Source organism: Scyliorhinus torazame, chromosome 13, assembly GCF_047496885.1.
Source record: "Scyliorhinus torazame isolate Kashiwa2021f chromosome 13, sScyTor2.1, whole genome shotgun sequence".
NCBI lineage: Eukaryota > Metazoa > Chordata > Chondrichthyes > Carcharhiniformes > Scyliorhinidae > Scyliorhinus > Scyliorhinus torazame.
The window spans coordinates 203,449,048-203,470,184 of record NC_092719.1 but is presented as its reverse complement, the minus strand read 5'-3'; the positions used below and the strand labels follow the sequence as shown (position 1 = coordinate 203,470,184).

The window sequence follows — 21,137 nt, the reverse complement described above, 5'->3', positions numbered from 1 at the left end:
GAACCTACTGTGGAGCGTTCCCACGGTGAACAAATGGACAAACGCCACCAGCTCTAAATACTTCCAGCTGCACAGAGGCACGAGGCAGGGATGCCCTTTATCCATGGCATTGTTCGCCCTGGCAATTGAGTCACTAGCGATCGATCTCAGAGCGGCAAAGTGGTGGACAGATATCCAAAGAAGAAGCAGATTGCATAGAGTCTCAATCGATGCGGATTACTTGCTCCTCTACATCTCGAACCCCTGACCAGCATAATAATAATCTTTATTGTCATATGTAGGCATACATTAACACTGCAATGAAGTTACTGTGAAAAGCCCCTAGTCGCCACATTCCGGCTCCTGTTCGGGGACACAGAGGGAGAATTCAGAATGTCCAAATTACCGAACAGCACGTCTTTCGGGACTTGTGGCAGGAATCCGGAGCATGGGGAGAACGTGCAGACTCCACACAGACAGTGACCCAAGCCGGGAATCGAACCATGGTCCCTGGCGCTGTGAAGCAACAGTGCTGACCACTGTGCCACCGTACTGCCCAGCTCGGGAAGGGGAACTGTTCGGATATGCACGGATGACTGCTGGAGGAGGTACACTCTACCCCTGGATGAGACAAGAAGGATGTGGGAGGAAGAACTAGGCAGGGAGATAGGGGAAGGACTCTGGATCGAAGCACTGCACAGGGCAAACTTCACCTCCATGTGCGCAGGGCTGAGCCTAACCAAGTGAAAGGTGGTGCACAGGGCGCACCTAACCATGACGAGAATGAACGGCTTCTTCCCGGAGTTGGAGGACAACTGCGAACGGTGGGAGGCCCGGCCACCCACACCCCCATGTTCTTGGTACTAGACGTCCTTCTTCGAGGCCATGTCTAGGGTTGTGGGAGTGAGGGTGGAGCCATGCCCAAAAGTGGCAGTCTTTGGGGTATCAGAGCAGCCAGAGCTCGTTCTGGAGAGCGGGGTGAATGCCTCCCTGATCACCTGCCGGAGGCTCCTGCTAGGCTGGCGATCAGCAGCACCACCCAAGGCTGCAGACTGGCTATCTGTCCTGGAGGGATTTCTCAGGATAGAGAAAATAAAGTGTGCCAGAGGATCGGAGGAAGGCTTCCATAAAAGGTGGAAGGAAGGAGGGGGTTCGGGACAGATCACGAAATAAGGAAGAGAAAGGGAGGGAGAAGAGCAAGGGGTTAGGGGGAGGAGCGGGGGGAGGGGGGTAAAAGCACCGAGGGAAAACGCAAGGCAAGTAGGAAAGGGTAGAACCACAAGGGACAAAGGCGACAAAGGAAAGAGCGCGTCCAGTGCCCCCCCCCCCCCCCCCCCCCCACCTCCCCCCAACACAGCTAAGTGCCGGGAGGCACCCAGAGCGGGGGGGCAGGCCGCACAGCTGCGACGGACAACCACCGTAGCTGCATGGAAGCTCCCTCCCAGGGGAGCACAGCCAGCTGCTGGCCCCCACATAACCGAGCGGATGTACTTCAGACCATGGCCTGGCCCAACAGTTGTTCTTTTAGTGTCAGCCACTTCTTCCTGTACATGTCTCGATCACCTTGTGACCTCAACCTTTGAACCTCATATGACAGGCCCCGCGAGTTGAGACAATACACCCTGTTAATAATTGTAAAACTACAGTGGTCATAAAAGTCTTGTAAATACATGCTTTAATCTTGAAAAAAAAAGAATTAGTCACCATCAGCTCTTAGAAGGGCGGAGGGAGCGGGAGTTATTATTATTGTTGGGGGTGGGTCATTTTTGTTGGGCTGGTGGGCGTGAGAAGATCTGTTGGGCTTTTTCATATATATTGTTATTATGACCATGTATTATGTCAGGGCCACTTTCTGGGCTGTTTGATGTTGAGATTGTGTTTGTTATCAGTGAAAAACCTTTAATAAAAAATATTTTTGAAAAAGCTGAATGCCAGAGGGGAGGCGAGAGTGACTTCTCTTGACAGCAAGGCAGCATTTCACCAAGTATGGCATCGAGGAGGCCTAGCAAAACTGGATTCAGTGGGAATCAGGGGGAAATCACCTTTCCTGGTTCGAATCATACTTGGCACAAAGGAAGATAGATGTGGTGTTTGGTAGTCAGTGCTTATGTCATACAACAATGTGCCAACAACAATGTGTACCATCTACAAGGTGTGCTGCAGGAACTCACCAAGTTGCACCTTCCAAACCCACGACCACTACCATCTAAAAGCAGAAGATATCTGGGAACGCCGCCACCCGGAGGCTCCCCTCCAAGTCACTAACCAACCTGATTTGGAAATACATCGCCGTTCCTTCGCTGTGGCTGGGTCAAAATCCTGGAACTTCCCTCGCCAACAGCACTGTGGGTGTACCTACACCTCAGGCACTGCAGCGGTCATGAAGGGAACTCACCACCACCTGAAGGGCAACTAGGGATGGGCAATAAATGCTGGCCAGCCGGCGATGCCCACATCCCGGAAATGAATTTAAAACAGAAAAGAAGTGGAAAGTGAAAAAGACGGGAAAACTGACAAGGAAGGAAGGGTGAGCAGAGAAGAGGTGGGGGAGATGGAGAGTGGCAGGGTAGAAGGAATGGGGAGAAGCAAAAGCAAGACATGGGAGAGACACAGGAGAGAGGAAAATGAGAATAATCAAGGGTTGAAGATGGGTGAAAAAAAGTTCAAGAGAAAATAAATATATTTGACACCCTTGAGTCCGAGGGGAGGGACAAGGGTGTGAGAAACTGAATTTTCCTTTGAAAAAACTCAGTCCAAAGGAGTTCGAGCAAAGTGATTCAGATAATTCTGTTCAAACTTGTCGTCAAGAATGACGACTTGCTTGAGTGAGCTTCGTGTGATGGCAGGGGGCTGGGCCTCCATTACCCCAGCCGCCAGCCTGTTGCTGGGCTCTCTGAGTGCATGACGTCAGCACATGAAAAATGAAAATCGCTTATTGTCACAAGTAGGCTTCAAATGAAGTTACTGTGAAAAGCCCCTAGTCGCCACATTCCGGCGCCTGTTCGGGGAGGCTGGTATTGGAATTGAACCGTGCTGCTGGCCTGCCTTGGTCTGCTTTCAAAGTCAGCTATTTAGCCCAGTGTGCTAAACCAGCCCCTATAAATATCGCTTATTGTCACAAGTAGGCTTCAAATGAAGTTACTGTGAAAAGGTCCTAGTCGCCACATTCCGGCGCCTGTTCGGGGAGGCTGGTACGGGAATTGAACCGTGCTGCTGGCCTGCCTTGATCTGCTTTCAAAGCCAGCGATTTAGCCCAGTGTGCTAAACCAGCCCCAGGCATTTAGTATATGTCAGCTAATGTATTGCGTTGGCAACTTTATTACCCAAGGTGAAGCGAGGAAATTGTGCCCCAGCCATTTTAAAAATAAACTATTTATTTTACATCGTTGGATGTGAGATATCTGTCGGGACAGATTACCAACGTGAAATTATCAACTATTTGTGGACTCAACTGAACAATTTTCTGCCTCCCTCTGACTCACCTCGTCGGATAACCCCCTCTGTGTGGACCGAATTGACCTTGGCCAGGGAGGAGGAGAACGACAAGCTCATAGCGTTTCTATACATGTTGCTCCAAGTGTTTGTACACTAAACTGTGCAACACGGAAACAGGCCATTTGGCCCCACTGGGCTATGCCACATGTAATGCTCTACGTCAGTGTTTTTCAAACTTTTGTAAACCAGCCTACCGTCGGGACCCTCGCCAGCCGAGCTTCACGAACAACGCCGGCTGACCTTCGCGACACTCAACACTTTGGCTTATCTTCAAAGTGAAAGGGGAGCCTGCTTGGTCCTCACGATCACCACTGGGGCTGGTTTAGCACAGGGCTAAATAGCTGGATTTCAAAGCAGACCAAGGCATGCCAGCAGCGTGGATTCAATTCCCGTACCAGCCTCCCCAACAGGCGCCAGAATGTGGCGACTAGGGGCTTTTCACAGTAACTTCATTTGAAGCCTACTTGTGACAGTAAGGGATTTTCATTTAATTTAATTTCATCTCACCCCAATCAGGTTCACAGGAGGAGAGGGCACAGGTGCAGAGTTCAACCAGCTCTTTCCTGCCGTTTTCATCTTTGTGAGAATGGAAAATCCAACCTCATACATATAGGTCACCGTAAAGGGCAACAGCAACTAAATGCTTGTTTTACTCAGCACTGGATACTCCTGGGCAATGCTCCTCCAGAATGCTTACAGCTTCATGGGCTTTTGGCATGTTTTTAATGTGGTATCACAGGTCAGGCAGAGCAGCTTAGTCTTTTCATTTGGAGTCAGCTGTAAGTTGATAAATGACTCTGAGGTCTCAACCTCAAAAGGGATTTTTCACCCACCACTTCTCTTTCAATATCTGAAACTTATCCTCTCCTTTGCCAGTACTTCCCTGCATAAAACATACATGGGTTTTGCATCCTTATTTGCATTGGCACAATTGACAAAACCATACCTCAAGAAATCATTTTTGCACTACTTTGTTCCCAAGTTAAGTTACTTCTTTGTAGCTGTTCACCGGAGGTCTAGGATCTTGGCACAGAACTAAAACTAGGACTGTTCTGTCCTGCCGTGGACTCTCCTGCGTAGCTCTCTCCAGCAGATTCAGATGCAAGATCATGGTCAGTAGGTACACTGCCTATTTGTGTCTCCGGCCGTCTCTTGTAACACAGTCCTCTGGTCTTGCTTATTAGCAGCTAGAAAATGGAAGAAGCTCTCCTCCGTGATTTACATACAGGGCGCTTGACGTCAGGTGTACGTGCAGGGCGCATAACCTGCTCACTGTTGCCTCTCATGGCTGGAAGACGGCACACAGCCTCATTTAGTTCTCATTTAAAAGTCGGTAGCAGCTGTCATTCTCAATTTAAATGCCGGTAGTGGCCATTGGGCGCTTCTCCCGCGATTGGGAATGCCGCGACCGATCGCTCCGCAACTCCCCTGACACCCACCTGCTCCCCACCAGCAAGTCGTGACCCGCACTTTGACAAACTCTGCTCTGCATGGGTTTATTCTCCACATGAACCTTCCCTTCCAATTTTGGTCTACTTCACAAGTGGAAATATTGCATCAATCCATGGCATTCTAATAGGATTATCAAATCAGATCAATCATGATCTTGCTGAATGGCAGAGCAGACTCAATGGGCTGATGGCCTACTTTTGCTCCGATATCTTATAGTCTAATACCCCACCATCCATGCCTGTCAGGCACTCAATGACTCAGCTCACTCCTGACTGTTATACAAGGGCAGGAGACAGAACTATACCCTGCTATGCGCTTACCACAGCATCAGGCCACATACCACCTGAGGCACAATGGAGCACAAGGCAAATTTTAAAATTGAATTAACCAAACGTTTCTACACTTGAAAGTATGAACCACAAGATTGTAAGCCAGTGGTGTGCTGTTGTGTACTGTGAGGCATGCACTGTCACGTGAATCTTTCAATTAATTAATTAACTTGTAAGTTTTCTCTATAGCCACATTCCATTATGTGAACAGCAAACATCACAAATGCTTTAAGGTTGATTTCTCAAAACAAGACGACTTCAAAGTTGATAGACTAGTGTAAGTAAAAGCTTGCGCAGATCTCGAAAGCTCTTTACAAATAGGCATAAAAGGAACGAGCTTCAGGGAAGCGGCACTTGACTTGGGGCCTGAGCATTTTTTAAGGGGATATTGAACAGGGTCAAAACTATATCTGATCTACGTGGTCAATTATTTCTTGTAGGAAAGTTCTTTACAGGGAGGCTCCTTGAACCGGATTTTCCGGGTGAGAATCAAGGAGCGAGACCAATCCTGGCCTGAGTTCCCACCTCTGTTGCCCACCTTTCGGGAGGCAGGATTTTCACAGTCAGGTTCCGCCCTCGAGACGGGTCCGCCACCTGATTAGTGGCTGGGGGGTGGGAATAGAGGCAGGACAGAAGGGAAGGGGGCCACATCATGGCCCTAATCAGCTGCCGTTGATGTGGCTGAGGTCTGTGCCTGGTCTTAAAAGGACGAGGGGATCAAATATCTCGGGAAGTTGGAGAGCTGGGACCTGGCCCAGGATAGTGAGAGGTAGTTTATTGAAGGGACAGGTAGTTTGTTAAAATTGCTCAGAATTTCTTTTGCCCAAACTTTCACTTTTATCCATCCAATTAAAAAAAAAATCGGGCAGACTTTTATGGCCCCTCCTGTCAGAGGGATTTTCCTTTCCTGCCGAAGTCAATGGACTTTTGAACGGCACACCCTCATTTTCCGGCCACGTTTGACGAGAGCTACACTTTACATTTGGGCAACTCGGTAAGCATTGAACCAGGAAACTGAGGCAAGGCAGTGATCGCACCCCATGTCACATTCACGCCAATGGCACCTCTGGCCCAGAAATCTAGGTGGCCGAATCGGTCGCTGGTCTCTTTTCCTGATCTTTGCGTTGACAAAAATAGACAATCATCGCGGCTCAAGGATCGGGAAAGCGGACATTGGGGATGTTGTCTGTGAGTGGCAGCTGCCAGATGTATGGTTGCAAGCAGCCACATGGGCAGAGTAATTATACAAAGTTGAGGGGTTTGCCCATTGGCAAGATTTTCCCTTGGAAAAGGGAATGGGCGCAAGGAGGCTCCTTAACTCAAACATGTATTTATTAACATTTTAAACGGAGAAGTGGAAAATGCACGAACGTACCTCCTGTCGTTTGATTCTTCGGGGATGACTGTGCAATGCCGAGCTCCGACCTGAACGATATGGGAGGTGGGCGTTATTGGAGGAGCATCTGGAGATCGGAATAGCCGGCCACACAGAGTCAGTGTGGTGCTCCCATTAACAGGAGCACTTTTAGGTTGAAACTGAAATGGGAAGAGAGTGGGAGAAGAAGTGCAGTGAGCATTATCCAGCGGGATGTACAGTACCAGACACCACAACACACATCACTTAACTTCTAACTTCTTCCGCACACAACATTCAAGTTTAGCTGTTTCGCTATTCCTCTTTCTGAAAGAGGGGCACATCGGAAGTGACCTTGACGCCACAGGAGGAGAGGTCCTGCAACCAGATGCAATGTCTGTCACCAGTGAAGCACAACAGCGCCTATACTTCCTCAGGAAACTAAGGAAATTCGGCATGTCCACATTGACTCTTGGCAATTCTTACAGGTGCACCATAGAAAGCTGCATCCTACCTGGCTGCATCGCAGCCTGGTATGGCAACTGCTCGGCCCAAACCCGCAAGAAACTTCAGAGAGTTGTGAACACAGCCCAGTCCATCACACAAACCCGCCTCCCATCCATTGACTCCACCTACACCTCACGCTGCCTGTGGAAAGCGGGCAGAATAATCAAAGACCCCTCCCACCCGGCTTGCTCACTCTTCCAACTTCTTCCATCGGGCAGGAGATACAAAAGCCTGAGAACATGCAGAAACAGATTCAAAAACAGCTTTTTCCCCGCTGTTACCAGACTCCTAAATGATCCTCTTATGGACTGACCTGATTAATACTACACCCCTGTACGCTTCGCCCGATGCCCGTGTCTATGTATTTACATTGTGTACCTTGTGTTGCCCTATTATAGATCATAGAATTTACAGTGCAGAAGGAGGCGATTCGGCCCATCGAGTCTGCACCGGCTCTTGGAAAGAGCACCCTACCCAAGTTCAACACCTCCACCCTATCCCCATAACCCAGTAACCCCACCCAACACTAGGGGCAATTTTGGACACTAAGGGCAATTTATCATGGCCAATCCACCTAACCTGCACATCTTTGGACTGTGGGAGGAAACCGGAGCACCCGGAGGAAACCCACGCACACACGGGGAGGGTGTGCAGACTCCGCACAGACAGTGACCCAAGCCGGAATCGAACCTGGGACCCTGGAGCTGTGAAGCAATTGTGCTATCCACAATGCTACCGTGCTGCCCCCATGTATTTTCTCTTCATGTCTAAATGATCTGTTTGAGCCACACGCAGAAAAATACTTTTCACTGTACCTCGGTACATGTGACAATAAACAAATCCAATCCAATCCATGAGCAAACAGTGCGAGGGAGAAGAGAGCAAAAGGATTAAGCAGATCAATTGGGGATGAAACACAAATTCAGATATTTTCAATATAAAACCCGTCATGTCTACCTTTCTCCAGTTCTACTGAAGAGACTTACGAACTCAAAACATTTAACTCTGTCCTCTCTCCACAGATGCTGCCAGAGCTGCTGAGTTTTCCCAGCACTTTTCCATTTGTATTTCTGATTCCCAACATCCGCAGTATTCTCCTTTTAGCTCAATCGGGGGGTTAACGCTGAATTTTTAAAACTAAGGTTGATGAGATTTTTCTGAAATAAATGCATTAAGAAATATGGGGCAAAGATAGGAGTGCGGAGTTAGGTAACAGAGGAAGCATAGAATCCCTACAGTGCAGAAGGAGGCCATTCGACCCATCGAGTCAGCAACACCCCTCTGGAAGCTAGCTAGGCCCATTCACCCGCCCTATCCCCATCAACCCACCTAACCCGCTCAATTTTGGACACTGAACCATGAGCTCATTGAATGAACAGGCCCAATAAGCTGAATGGCCTCCTCTTGTTACTCTGTTCCGAAATAGCCAACATCTCCATCACGTTTACTCGGATTGGAATTTCAGGTCACCACCATTCCCATTTCACGCTCAAATGTTTATTTTTCCTCTTTGCTTCCCAGCTACCTTTCTCCTCAGCCTTATTTTTATTTTTCTGGTCCTTTCTTCACCCTGTCCGCACGCCAAAGAAAAACTAAAAATCTATATATTTTTTGAAACCGACTTATTGCTTGGCCAATTGCAACTAAAGTCTTACAACTGAACATGCTGTGACAAAGAAACTCCAAGATGTCTTCAAACATAAATTTAGTGGTTTGACTCATTTTATTTAGTCTTGTAAGTATTTAGGAACAGTACACACAGTCATGGTGAGTGACTGGAGAATGCAAGTGCTTTTTTCCCCACAGACCACTTGCGCTGACTTGTGTCTCAATTGACTTATACTTTCCGTTTTGATCTCAAAATTAATTGAAGGAAAGACAACACAGCGGCTGTTCCTCTGACAATGCCAGGTATTTCTACATGCCCCAGCAAGGATAATGGTTGCTGTGGTGGAAAGCATGCTATCTTTCCTTTTCAATTAACTCTCCAGTGCTCCCTGCATTTACAGAACGTTAGTTTGAAAAGCTAGACATTTCCATATGACAATCCCTCTCTCAACATTGACCTTGAAGTACCTCAGCGGGTTCCAGCCTTAGGTGGGCATTCGGGGAATTGTGCTCCACTGTGCCAGCTTCCTGGCACCATTCCACCCCTTGGTCAGATTCCCAGAGGCGGCAGAGAGCAGCTGCCTGGAAGCGACCTCTCGGGGCCCCGTGCAGGCTCTGAGGCCCTCCCGCAGCAGCTGGGAAATTTAGGGCGTGATTCCGCCCCCCCCCCCCCCCCACACGTCGGCGATTCGCGCCAGGCCGCTCGGAGAATCGCCGCAAACGGTGAGCGGCGATTCTCCGGCCTGAATGGGCCGAGCGGCCGCTACGACACGACAGGTTCCCGCCGGCGCCGTCCACCCCTGGTCGCTGCCGGCGGGAACTCTGCTGAAACGCTGGGGGGGGCGGCCTTTTTAGGGGGGAGGGGGGCTCCTTCACCGGGGGGGGGGGGGGGTGTCTCCGATGGGGTCTGGCCCGCGATCGGGGGCCACCGATCGGCTGGCCGGCCTCTCCCCCCCCCCCTGGGGCCTACCTCCTTCCACGCGTGGCCCCAGAACATGTTGGTGAGGGGCCGGCGCACGTAAGAAGTTCCCCGCGCATGCGCAGGATTGGGCTACCCCAACTGCGCATGGGCGGGTTGGCGCGGCGCCCATTTGGCACCGCGTAAGGACGCTGGAGTGGCGTGAACCACTCCAGCGCTGACAGGGGGCCAGAATAGGTCATGCCGGGGCCCTGTTCGCGCCGTCGTGAAATGCAACGGCCTTCACAATGGCTTGGGCACTTAGGCCCGGGAGTGGAGAATCCTGCCCATAAATTCAATGAATTAATTAATCTGGAATCGAATGCTAGTCTGAGCAATGGTGGCCATGGCAACTATCTTTGATTCCCGTAAAAATCTATCTGAATTGCTAAGGTAATTTGGGGAAGGAAATCTGCTTCCTTCGCTGGCCTGGTCTACATGTGACTCCAGACAGATCCACAGCAATGTGGTTGACTCTTAGCTGCCCTCTGAAATGGCCAAGCAAGCAACTAAGTTGTATCAAACTGCTGAAAGCCATCATATTAAAACATGCTGTTGTGCAGAGGGACCTGGGTGTCCTCGTGCATGAGTCGCAAAAAGTTGGTTTACAGGTGCAACAGGTGATTAAGATGGCGAATGGAGTGTTGCCCTTCATGCTAGAGGGATGGAGTTTAAGACTAGGGAGGTTATGCTGCAATTGTATAAGGTGTTAGTGAGGCCACACCTGGAGTATTGTGTTCAGTTTTGGTCACCTTACCTGAGAAAGGACGTACTGGAGGGTGTGCAGAGGAGATTCACTGTGTTAATCCCAGAGCTGAAGGGGTTGGATTACGAGGAGAGGTTGAGTAGACTGGGACTGTACTTGTTGGAATTTAGAAGGATGCGGGGGGGATCTTATAGGAACACATAAAATTATGAAGGGAAGATAGAATAGATGCGGGCAGGTTGTTTTCACTGGTGGGTTAAAGCAGAACTAGGGGGCTTAGCCTCAAAATAAGGAGAAGTAGATTTAGGACTGAGGTTAGGAGAAACTTCTTCACTCAAAGGGTTGTGAATCTATGGAATTCCCTGCCCAGTGAAGCAGTTGAGGCTCCTTCATTAAATGTTTTCAAGATAAAGATAGATAGTTTTTTGAGGAATAAAGGGTTATGGTGTTCGGGCAGGGAAGTGGAGCTGAGTCCACAAAAGATCAGCCATGATCTCCTTGAATGGCGGAGCAGGCTCGAAGGGCCAGATGGCCTACTCCTGCTCCTAGTTATTATGTAGATGGACTGCAGCAGTTCAATCTGGTGGCTCACCGCCATCTTCTCTGGGACATTTCGGGATGGGTAACAAATGCCAGCCTTGCCAGTTGCACCCACGTCCCAGGAAAGAAAATTCCAACGCTCCATCAAGTCCATTTTAGGGAGTGTCAGCGGAAAATTTTTGTGCCCAAGCCTCTCCGGAGTGGGATGACCTCCCCCGACATTCTGACTCAGGGGAAGAGAGCATCTCCAGCGTCCCAGAGTCCTTGCACTGAGCCTCAAGGATGCGAAGCTAAGCTGTATTTAGGGCACAATTGTTTCCTGCACATTTTCCACAACACCTTAAAAGGATTTGTGCAGTAATGATCGGAAGGAGGGTAAAACAGCCATTGCAACCAAAGACATCACAAAGCGCTAAAGTAGAGAAGGCCATTTTGTGAAGGCCACTAAAGCTGATTGGATAAATGGACTCAAAGAACAGATGTGTTTCTCAAGAAGGGAAAGGATGGGATAGAAAATAGGAGGGGATCGATAAAGAATGGTCTTGAGGCCTAATGTAAAGAATACAAGCTCATTGCCTTAATAAACATTGGCATTTAGAATACAAAAGTAAGAGAGTAATGATTAGGGCCTTTAGGTTAGGCATTAACTGGAGTATTGCAAACTGTACAATCATTATGAAGTGCTTCGAGAGGTCGGTCATGTGACATATCAACTCCATACTCCCAGAATGCCTTAATCCACTGCAATTCACAAAGTGCCACAACCGGTCCACAGCAGATGCCATCTCTCTGGCCCATCACTCATCCCTGGAGCATCTCGACAACAAGGACTCCTACATCAGACTCCTATTCATTGACTACAGCTCCGCCTTCAACACCATAATCCCAGCCAAGCTCATTTCAAAACTCCAAAACCTAGGACTTGGCTGCTCCCTCTACAACTGGATCCTCGACTTTCTGACCCACAGACCACAATCAGTTAGGATAAATAACATCACCTCATCCACAATAGTCCTCAATACCAGGGCCCCACAAGGCTGTGTACGTAGCCCCCTACTCTACTCCCTATACACACACGACTGTGTGGTAAAATTTGGCTCCACCTCCATCTACAAGTTTGCTGATGACACGACCATAGTGGGTCTGATCTCGAACAATGACGAGTCAGAGTACAGGAGGGAGCTGGAGAACTTGTGGCATGATATAACAACAACAATCTTTTCCTCAACATCAGCAAAACTAAAGAGCTGGTCATTGAATTCGGGAAGCAAAGTATCGTACACACCTCTGTCTGCACCAATGGTGCTGAGGTGAAGATTGTTGACAGCTTCAAATTCCTAAGTGTGCACATCACCAACAATCTGTCCTGGTCCACCCACGTTGACGCTACGACCAAGAAAGCACAACAGCACCTAGACTTCCTCAGGGAACTAAGGAAATTCGGCATGTCCACATTGAATCTTACCAATTTTTACAGATGCATCCTATCTGGCTGCATCTGGCCCAAGACCGTAATAAACTACAGGGAGTCGTGATCGCAGCCCAGTCCATCACGGAAACATGCCTCCCATCCATTGACTCTGTCTACACCTCCCACTGCCTTGGGAAAACGGGCAGCATAATCAAAGACCCCTCCCACCCGGGTTATTCTCTCTTCCAACATCTTCCAAAGGGGAGGAGATACGAAAGTCTGAGAACACGCACCAACAGGTTCAAAACCAGCTTCTTCCCCACTGTTACCAGACTCTCGAATGACCCTTTCGTGGACTGAACTGATCTCTTCACACATCTCCTCGACTGTGTAGTACTACACCCGATGCCTGTGTCCATGTATTTACATTTTGTATTTATTTTTGTCCTTTTTTTTGTCATGTATGGAACGATCTGTTTAGACTGCACGCAGAACAATACCAGAACTGTACCTTGGTACACGTGACAATAAACCAAATTCAATTCAGAAGTTGCGACCTGAGAGAGGGCACAGAGGAATGTTTTTAGAATGGGAGATTAAATATTCAAACCCATGAGAGGATTTGACAAAGTAAATTAGGAAAACTTGTTTTGAATAGCAGAACAATCGACAACCAAGGACACAGATTTAAGGTGATTGAACCAGAAGGGTGATGAAGGATTTTTTTTTAAAAACACAGCGAGTTTTTACAGGAATGATTTGCCTGGAAGGGCAGTGGAAGCAGATTTAGTAACAATTTTCAAAAGAAAATCAGATAAATGCCAGGACAAAATTTGTACGGCTTTGAAGAAAGGGAAGGGCAGCGAGTCAAAATCGATAGCTCTTTCGGAGGGCTCGCAGGTCATCTGGCACAGCAGTACCGTCCTTACCTCTGGCCCAGAAGCTCTAGGCTCAAGTCCCACTTCAGGACCAGATGGGCATGGAAGGTGCGTGCATTACGTGGCCAGACAGGTTGATTATCACTTGATGGCAAGTTTCCTGGTCAGCTATGTTCTTTGCCAAGCATTATCGTGGACCAAACCAGTAGACGTCCATGGTCATCAATGGAGGAAGAGGCATGGGATAAATACCCTTCCTCTGTACTCTGATTTTTTTTTTTATATGACACTGGTTTAGCACACATATGGGGCTGGTTTAGCACACTGGGCTAAATCGCTGGCTTTGAAAGCAGACCAAGGCAGGCCAGCAGCATGGTTCAATTCCCGTACCAGCCTCCCCGAACAGGCGCCGGAATGTGGCGACTAGGGGCTTTTCACAATAACTTCATTGAAGCCTACTTGTGACAATAAGCGATTTTCATTCATTTCATTCATTCACTGTTGATCCAAACAGAACTGTAGATAATTGGTAGACTAGTTACAGGATTGCAGCTTGACTGGCCGTAACCTGTAAATATATACCGTTAGCTGTAATAGAGCGAAACTGGCATTTTTTTCCCCCTAGTATTTCTGTAATTTCCAATTCACAACAATTCCAGCGTTCTGGTTTTGTTTTTTTCGAAGCGAGACACACAGTTTCAGACTTGTAAGGTTTCGAAGTGTGAAATTTAATGAGCTCCTACCACCTTATCTCATTAGGTTCACCTCGCTGGTGAGAACGGAGACATAGCAAACCACAAAGTAAAATCTCAGTGGACTAGCACTTTATAGAATCTGAGCTACTACACAATCTCGAAAGGTTTAAAGTCCAATTTTCAGCAAACAAAACGCAAAGTCCATTTGGAAATAGCAAGCATCTAACCACAATCAGAAAAAAATAGGTGAATGCCTATGCTTAAGACAAGCTAAAACAGTTTGTCACAGGTTATTAGGTTCTTGATCAGTAAGGGGATCAGGGGTTATGGGGAGAAGGCAGGAGAATGGGGATGAGAAAAATATCAGCCATGATTGAATGGCGGAGCAGACTCGATGGGCCGAATGGCCTAATTCTGCTCCTATATCTTATGGTCTTATAAGCAAGTAATTAAACTGACCACTTATACCTAGAGTTGAGACAAACCTTAATCTAAATCAAACTCGAATTAGAAACATAGAAAAATGTCTTCTCCGCCATTCAGTATGATCATAAATGATACTCAATCTCAGCACCATACTCCCACACCCTCCCCACACCACTTGATACCTTTAGTGTCTAGAAATCTACCCATTTCCTTCTTAAATATATTCAGTGACATGGCCTCCACAGCCTTCTGTGGTAGCAAATTCCTCAGGTACACCACCCTCTGAATAAAGGCCTGCCCCATATCCTGAAGCTGTGACCCCTTGTTCTAAACCCTCCCTCAGTCAGCGGAAACAACATCCCTGCATCCAGTCTGTTCAGTCCTGCCAGAATTTTATACATTTCAATGAGATCCCCTCTCATTCTTCTAAACTCCAGTGAATACAGGCCTAGTCGACTCCTCTTACGCCAATCCCGCCATCCCAGGAATCAGTCTGGTGAACCTTTGCTGCACTCTGTGTACATCCTTTCTTAGATAAGGAGACCAAAACTACACACAAAAAACACCAGCTGTAGTCTCACCAAGGCCCTGTACAGCTGCAGGAAGATATCTTGGCTCCTGTACTCAAGTCCTCTTGCAATGAAGGCCAACATACCATTTGTCTTCCTAACTGCTTGCTTTACCTACATGCTTGCTTTCAGTGACCAGTGTACAAAGATACCCAGGTCCCTTTGTACCTCAGCATTTGCCAATCTATTACCATTTCAATGATACTCTGCCATTCTGTTTTTCCTACCAAAGTGGATAACGTCATATCGATCCCTGTTGTACTGCACATGCCATATATTTGCCCACTCACTCAACTTGGTCTAAATCACCTTTAAACCTCTGAACAGCCTCCTCGTCACTCACATTCCAACATGTTTTGTTGTCAGCAAACCTGGAAATATTATACTTGGCTCCTGTAATATCCCACAAAGGACCTACGGGGTAGGATTGCTTATCTACCCCGCGATCCTTGCGGAGTATGAGCTCGCCTGTTAGGGGCGGGGTATCTCAATTGACCAATGTGTAAAAGGCCAGCCAGTAATGCACCAACCAGAGAGAAACCGGGTAGAGATCTCCCGATATTGTTTGTGTAAAAAAACTTTGGGCGGGATTCTCTGGGCGCCTGCTCAGCGACTGGAATGTCCCAGCCGAGGTCAATGAACCTTTACATGATCCGCGTCCCACCCGTGGCGATCTTGCGGTGGGCGGGGTAGAAAAATCCAGCCCTTTGTTTCTTATTTTACTCATTGTGGACTCCCCGGGTCCTTATTAAACTTCGCTCGCCCAAATCATGAACATATATTGGTTGGAATTCTCTAGCCGTTGGGATCCTCTTTTCCTATCGACAGTGAAACCTCATCCTGGCCTCAATGGGAAATCCCATCGACAAGCAGTGAGACTAGAGAATCCACCAACAGCGAGCAGCGTGCCGTCAAAGAACACACGACTGGGGGACCAGAGAATCCAGCCCAAGCACTGATCCCTGCGGGACCCTGCTAGTCACTGCGGGTAAGGAAGGGCTGGGTGCTACAGACCTACCATTCCTGCTACGGGACGAGGGCTAGGGGGGTAGCTATTTTGATAAGCAAGAGGGTGGTGTTCATGGAGGTTGGACAAAAGGTCACAAGGTTGGCAGACAAGGTCTTCTGTCAGAAAACATCACAGACCAAAGGCAAGTATGTTCCAAACAACCGGAATGGGGAAGTCTCACCTTCCACCTTCTGGGGGGCACTGAAGGAGATGATTGTTAAAAAAACAATCTTTCTTGTCACAAGTAGACTTACATTAACACTGCAATGAAGTTACTGTTAAAAGCCCCTCGTCACCACACTCCGGCGCCTGTTCGGGTATACGGAGGAAGAATTCAGAATGTCCAAATTACCTAATAGCACGTCTTTCGGGACTTGTGGAAGGAAACCGGAGCACCCGGAGGAAACCCATGCAGACACGGGGAGAACGTGCAGTCTCCGCACTGACAGTGATCCAAGCCAGGAATCAAACCTAGGACCCTGGCGCTGTGAAGCCACAGTGCTAACCACTGTGCTACCGTGCTGCCCTTTAGGAGAGAAGTTAGGCGAGAAATTATTGCCTACAAGGTGCGCAGAAGCAAGGAAGAGAGGGCGGCTGGGCAGCAACTGATCGACTCCATCCTGGAGGTCGAGACGGCACTCCAAGGCCCTGACCATAGAGCGTCTGGCGGAGAGGAAAAAACTACCAATGGACTTTAAACTGCTATCCATCAGGAAAGCAGTGCACCAACTCCACCAGAGACTGGGGACATTTTATGAGCGTGGAAACAAGGCTAGCCGCCTGCTGGCTCACCAGCTGAGAAAGCAGGCAGTCACAAAAGAAATAGCTCAGGTAAAGGACAGCAGAGGCAGGCTGGCAACCGAATCAAAAATGGTCAACAAAGCATTCAAGGCATTCTCCCGGGAAATGTACACCTCCGAGTCCCCCAACGGGGGTGAAACGGTTCCTCGATGGACTGGACATGCCAGTCATGGGGGACGATCGACGGAGGGAGCTGGAAGCACCAATACCACTGGGAGAGATCATGGAGAGCATCAACTCCATGCAGGTGGGAAGGCGCCGGGACCCAACGGGTTCCCAGCGGACCTTTACAAACAATTCGCGCCGGCACTCGGCCTCACCTGTGGGAGATGTTCGCAGACTCGCTAGCAAGGGGCACCCTGCCTCCAACGCTAACACAGGCCACCATATTGCTGATACCCAAAAAGACAAAGACCCAGCAGAATGTGACCCATTTTGTTGCTCAAGGTGGAATCAAAAATACTCGCGAAAGTCCTGGCTAAGAGACTGAAGAACTGCGAGGACCAGGCAGACTTTAGTAAGGATAGACAGCTAACTGTGAACATCAGACGGCTGCCGAACGTGATACTGACCCCTTCCAGAGAGAGAACACCAGAGGTGACCGTCTCCCTGGATGCAGAAAAGGCCGTCGACAGAGTCAAGTGGAAGTACCTCATTGAGTTATTGGGTGGGGGGGGCGGGGGGGGAGGAGACCAGGGGAATCAACAAGGGGGAGGCTGGAAAATGGCCGACATGTTGACCAGAGGTCCCAACACAAGGCCACAAGAAAGAGAACCCTCAAAGGCAGGCTGACAACAGGATAGAGAGGGGGGAGAAGAAGAGAGGGGAGGCCAAGCGACAGGAGGGGAGGGAAAATGAGGGCACCGCCCACACATAAACACCAGACAACTACCCATGGTAAAGTAAAGGTCCGAGGAAAGAATCCTGAAACAGCAAAAGGGGGGGGGGGGTGTAAACTGTAACCGTCGAATTTACCCTTAATGAGTGTACAGTGTATAAAATGTTAAAACTTTAATAAAAATTGTGTGGGTCTTCACCAAAAGCTGTCTGAAAATCCAAATACATCACATCCACTGGTTCTCCCTTATCTATTCTACTAGTTATGTGTTCAAAAAGTAGGTTTGTCAACCATTTTTTTTTCTTTTAATTTAGAGTACCCAATTATTTATTTATTTTTCAATTAAGGGGCAATTTAGTGTGGCCGATCCACCTAACCAGCATATCTTTGGGTTGTGGGGTGAAACCCACGCAAACACAGGGAGAATGTGCGAACTCCACATGGACAGTGACCCAGGGCCAGGATTCGAACCCGGGTCCTCAGCGCTGTAGTCCCAGTGCTAACCACAGCGCCACAGGCCGCCCTTAGGTTTGTCAACCATGATTTCCTTTCCATATGTCCATGCTGACCTTATCTAATCCTGTTGATACTTTGTAAATGTCCTGTTGTCACATCCTTTATAATAGATTCTTAGTTCATAGATTCATAGAATTTATAGCGCAAAAGGAGGCCATTTGGCCCATCGAGTCTGCACCGGCTCTTAGGAAAGAACACCCCACTTAAGCCCTCCCCTCCACCCGTAACCCCACCTTACCTTTTTTGGACACTAAGGGCAATTTATCATCACCAATCCACCTAACCTCCACATCTTTGGACTGTGGGAGGAAACCGGAGCATCCGGAGGAAACCCACGCACACACGGGGAGAACGTGCAGACTCCGCACAGACAGTGACCCAAGCCGGGAATCGAACCTGGGGCCCTGAAGCTGTGAAGCAACTGTGCTAACCACTATGCTACCGTGCTGCCCATTCTTGCATGTTCCCTCCTCCTGATGTTAGGCTAACCGGTCTGTAACTCTCTGGGCGGGATTCTCCCCTACCCGGCGGGGCAGGGGGTCCCGGCGGGATGGAGTGGCGTGAACCACTCTGGCGTCGGGCCGCCCCAAAGGTGCGGATTTCTCAATACATTTAGGGGCCAAGCCATCACCTTTAGGGGCTAGGCCCGCGCCGGAATGGTTGCCGTCCCACCGGCTGGCATGGAAGGCCTTTGGCACCCTGCCAGCCAGGGCCGAAGGGACTACACCGGGCGGCGGAAGTCCGCGCATGCGCGGGAGCGTCATCGGCTGCGATGACGTCATCCCCGCGCATGCGCAGGGGGGGGGGGGTCACCTCCGCGCGTCGGCCTTTGCGGAGGCTATGGCCGACGCGGAGGGAAAAGAGTGCCCTCATGGCACAGGCCCGCCCGCGGATCGGTGGGCCCCGATCGCGGGCCAGGCCACCGTGGGGGCACCCCCCCGGGGCCAGATCGTCCCACGCCCCGCCAGGACCCCGGAGACCGTTGTTCATTGCAGAAAGGATAGTGCTAGGTAGGTGTAAACTTTGCATCAGCAAAATTGGTCAGGCAATTTCTGTACCTTCTCAATCGGAGTACTAGGTTTTTTTTAACTCTTTCACAGGATGTGGATATGCTGGCTAAGCCAGCATTTATTTCCGACGTCTAATTGTCCTTGTGAAGGTGGTGGCCATCTACTTGAACTGCTGCAGTCCCTCTGGAGAAGCACACTCACAGTGCAGTGTTAGGAAAATAAAGGCAGTTTGACGGGATTTATATTTGTATTAACATACATTAGAAATAAGGGGTGGGATTCTCCGTCCGTTAATGGCAGTGGAATTCTCAGGTCCCATTGCAGTGAGCGAGAGATTTGGCTCGCAGCGATAGCGGAGCAAGCTCGCAATGGAGAATCCCGCCCCCTGTTTTCACCCTCCCTCCTTTTTTAAGTAGTGGCGTTACATTTGCCGCTCTCCAAATTGTTGGGAAAGTTCCAGAATCTACAGAATTGTGGAAGATGACAACCAACGCATCCACTACTTCCATGGCCACCACCTTTAGTCCACTGGGATGTAGATCATCAGGCCCACAGGCCCAGGGGATTTATCAATTCCAGTCCCATCAGATTCTCCAGCTCTATTTAGGAGAGCAATTGGAACGTTAGACAATGCACTTTAAGTAACGTGCAAATTTATGCTGCAGGAAACAAGCTCTATTCACATCAACCTTTGATTAATAGCGTTTCTTCTTAACCCTCTTAAATATATTTGGTGATTGCCAGTTCTTCCCAACACCACCCTCTTTACTGATCAGTATTGCAGAACACCTCCCACGTTTCCTTTCAAGTGTGAGCATTGGCAGAGAGTGTCATCGTGTCGCTCAACAATGGGTGGCATCACAGCAAGTACAAATCGATCATATCCAGCGTGAAGACATAAACAATTCCAGCAGGATTTGCAAGTGGGCATCTTAGCCATCTTTCCTTCATCTCTGGGGATCCAGGCCAACTCTAGCACTTGGACTGCTAACCCGGCAGAGATTAACGCTAGCTAGAGAAAGAAAGAGAGAAAGGGAGAAAGAGAGAATGAAAGGAAAAGGAAAAGACAGAGAGAAAAAAAGAAAAGAAAGGGAGAACGAAAAAGAAAAGAGAAACAAAAAAGAGAGGAAGAAAGACAGGCTTGTATTTGTGTAGTGTTGTTCGCACAGTCCTAAAGTGCTTTTCAGCCAATTGGAAATGTTACAGGATTTGCCACAATTTCTGCATCTTTGACAAACAGCAATTAAATAAATGAGCAGTTGGGTTGTTCTAGAGTAGGTTGAAGGGTAAACGTTGAGCATAGGACACTTTGAGAACTCTGTGCCCTTCTTCAAATAATGCCACGGGTTGTTTTACGTGCGTCTAAGAGAGCAGGTGGGAGGTCAGTTTCACCTCCGATCTATAAGATGGCACCTCTTACAATTCAGCAGAATCACAGAACTGCTACAGTGCAGTAGCGCTCTCGTCTCATTAAAAAATTGCACTGACGGGCGGCATGTGGCGCAGTGGATAGCACTGGGACTGCGGCACTGAGGACTCGGGTTCGAATCCTCACCCCGGGTCGCTGTCCGTGTGGAGTTTGCACGTTCTCCCCATGGGGCTGGTTTAGCACAGTGGGCTAAACAGCTGGCTTGTAATGCAGAACAAGGCAGCAGCGCGGGTTCAATTCCCGTACCAGCCTCCCCGAACAGGCGCCGGAATGTGGCGACTAGGGGCTTTTCACAGTAACTTCACTGAAGCCTACTTGTGGCAATCAGCGATTATTATTCTTATGTCTGCGTGCATTTCACCCCCACAACCCAAAGATGTGCAGGTTAGGTGGATTGGCCACACTAAATTACCCCTTAATTGGAAAAAAAAAGAATTGGTACTCTAAATTTATAATTTAAAAAATTGCACTGACTGCGTGCCTTTCACCACCACCAGTCACCCCAAAACACTTGACAGGCAATGAAACACTGCGCGGAGCCCAGATTGGGTGCTCTATTCTTTGGAGTGGCACTTGGGGCTTCCGCCCTCCTGACTGAGAGGCGGAAAGACCGTACCAATTGACAAT

The 21,137-nt window shown here is 48.8% G+C and overlaps 1 protein-coding gene across 1 annotated transcript in view; it reads right to left on the bottom strand.

The window, feature by feature from the left end:
* mst1rb (macrophage stimulating 1 receptor b) overlaps window positions 1-21,137 on the bottom strand; it is a 173,931-nt gene that overhangs the window by 77,965 nt on the left and 74,829 nt on the right. The window contains exon 6 of the mRNA XM_072472923.1: window positions 6,631-6,791. Within this exon, the coding sequence (XP_072329024.1) occupies window positions 6,631-6,791 (161 nt within the window). The remainder of the gene's footprint in view (window positions 1-6,630; window positions 6,792-21,137) is intronic.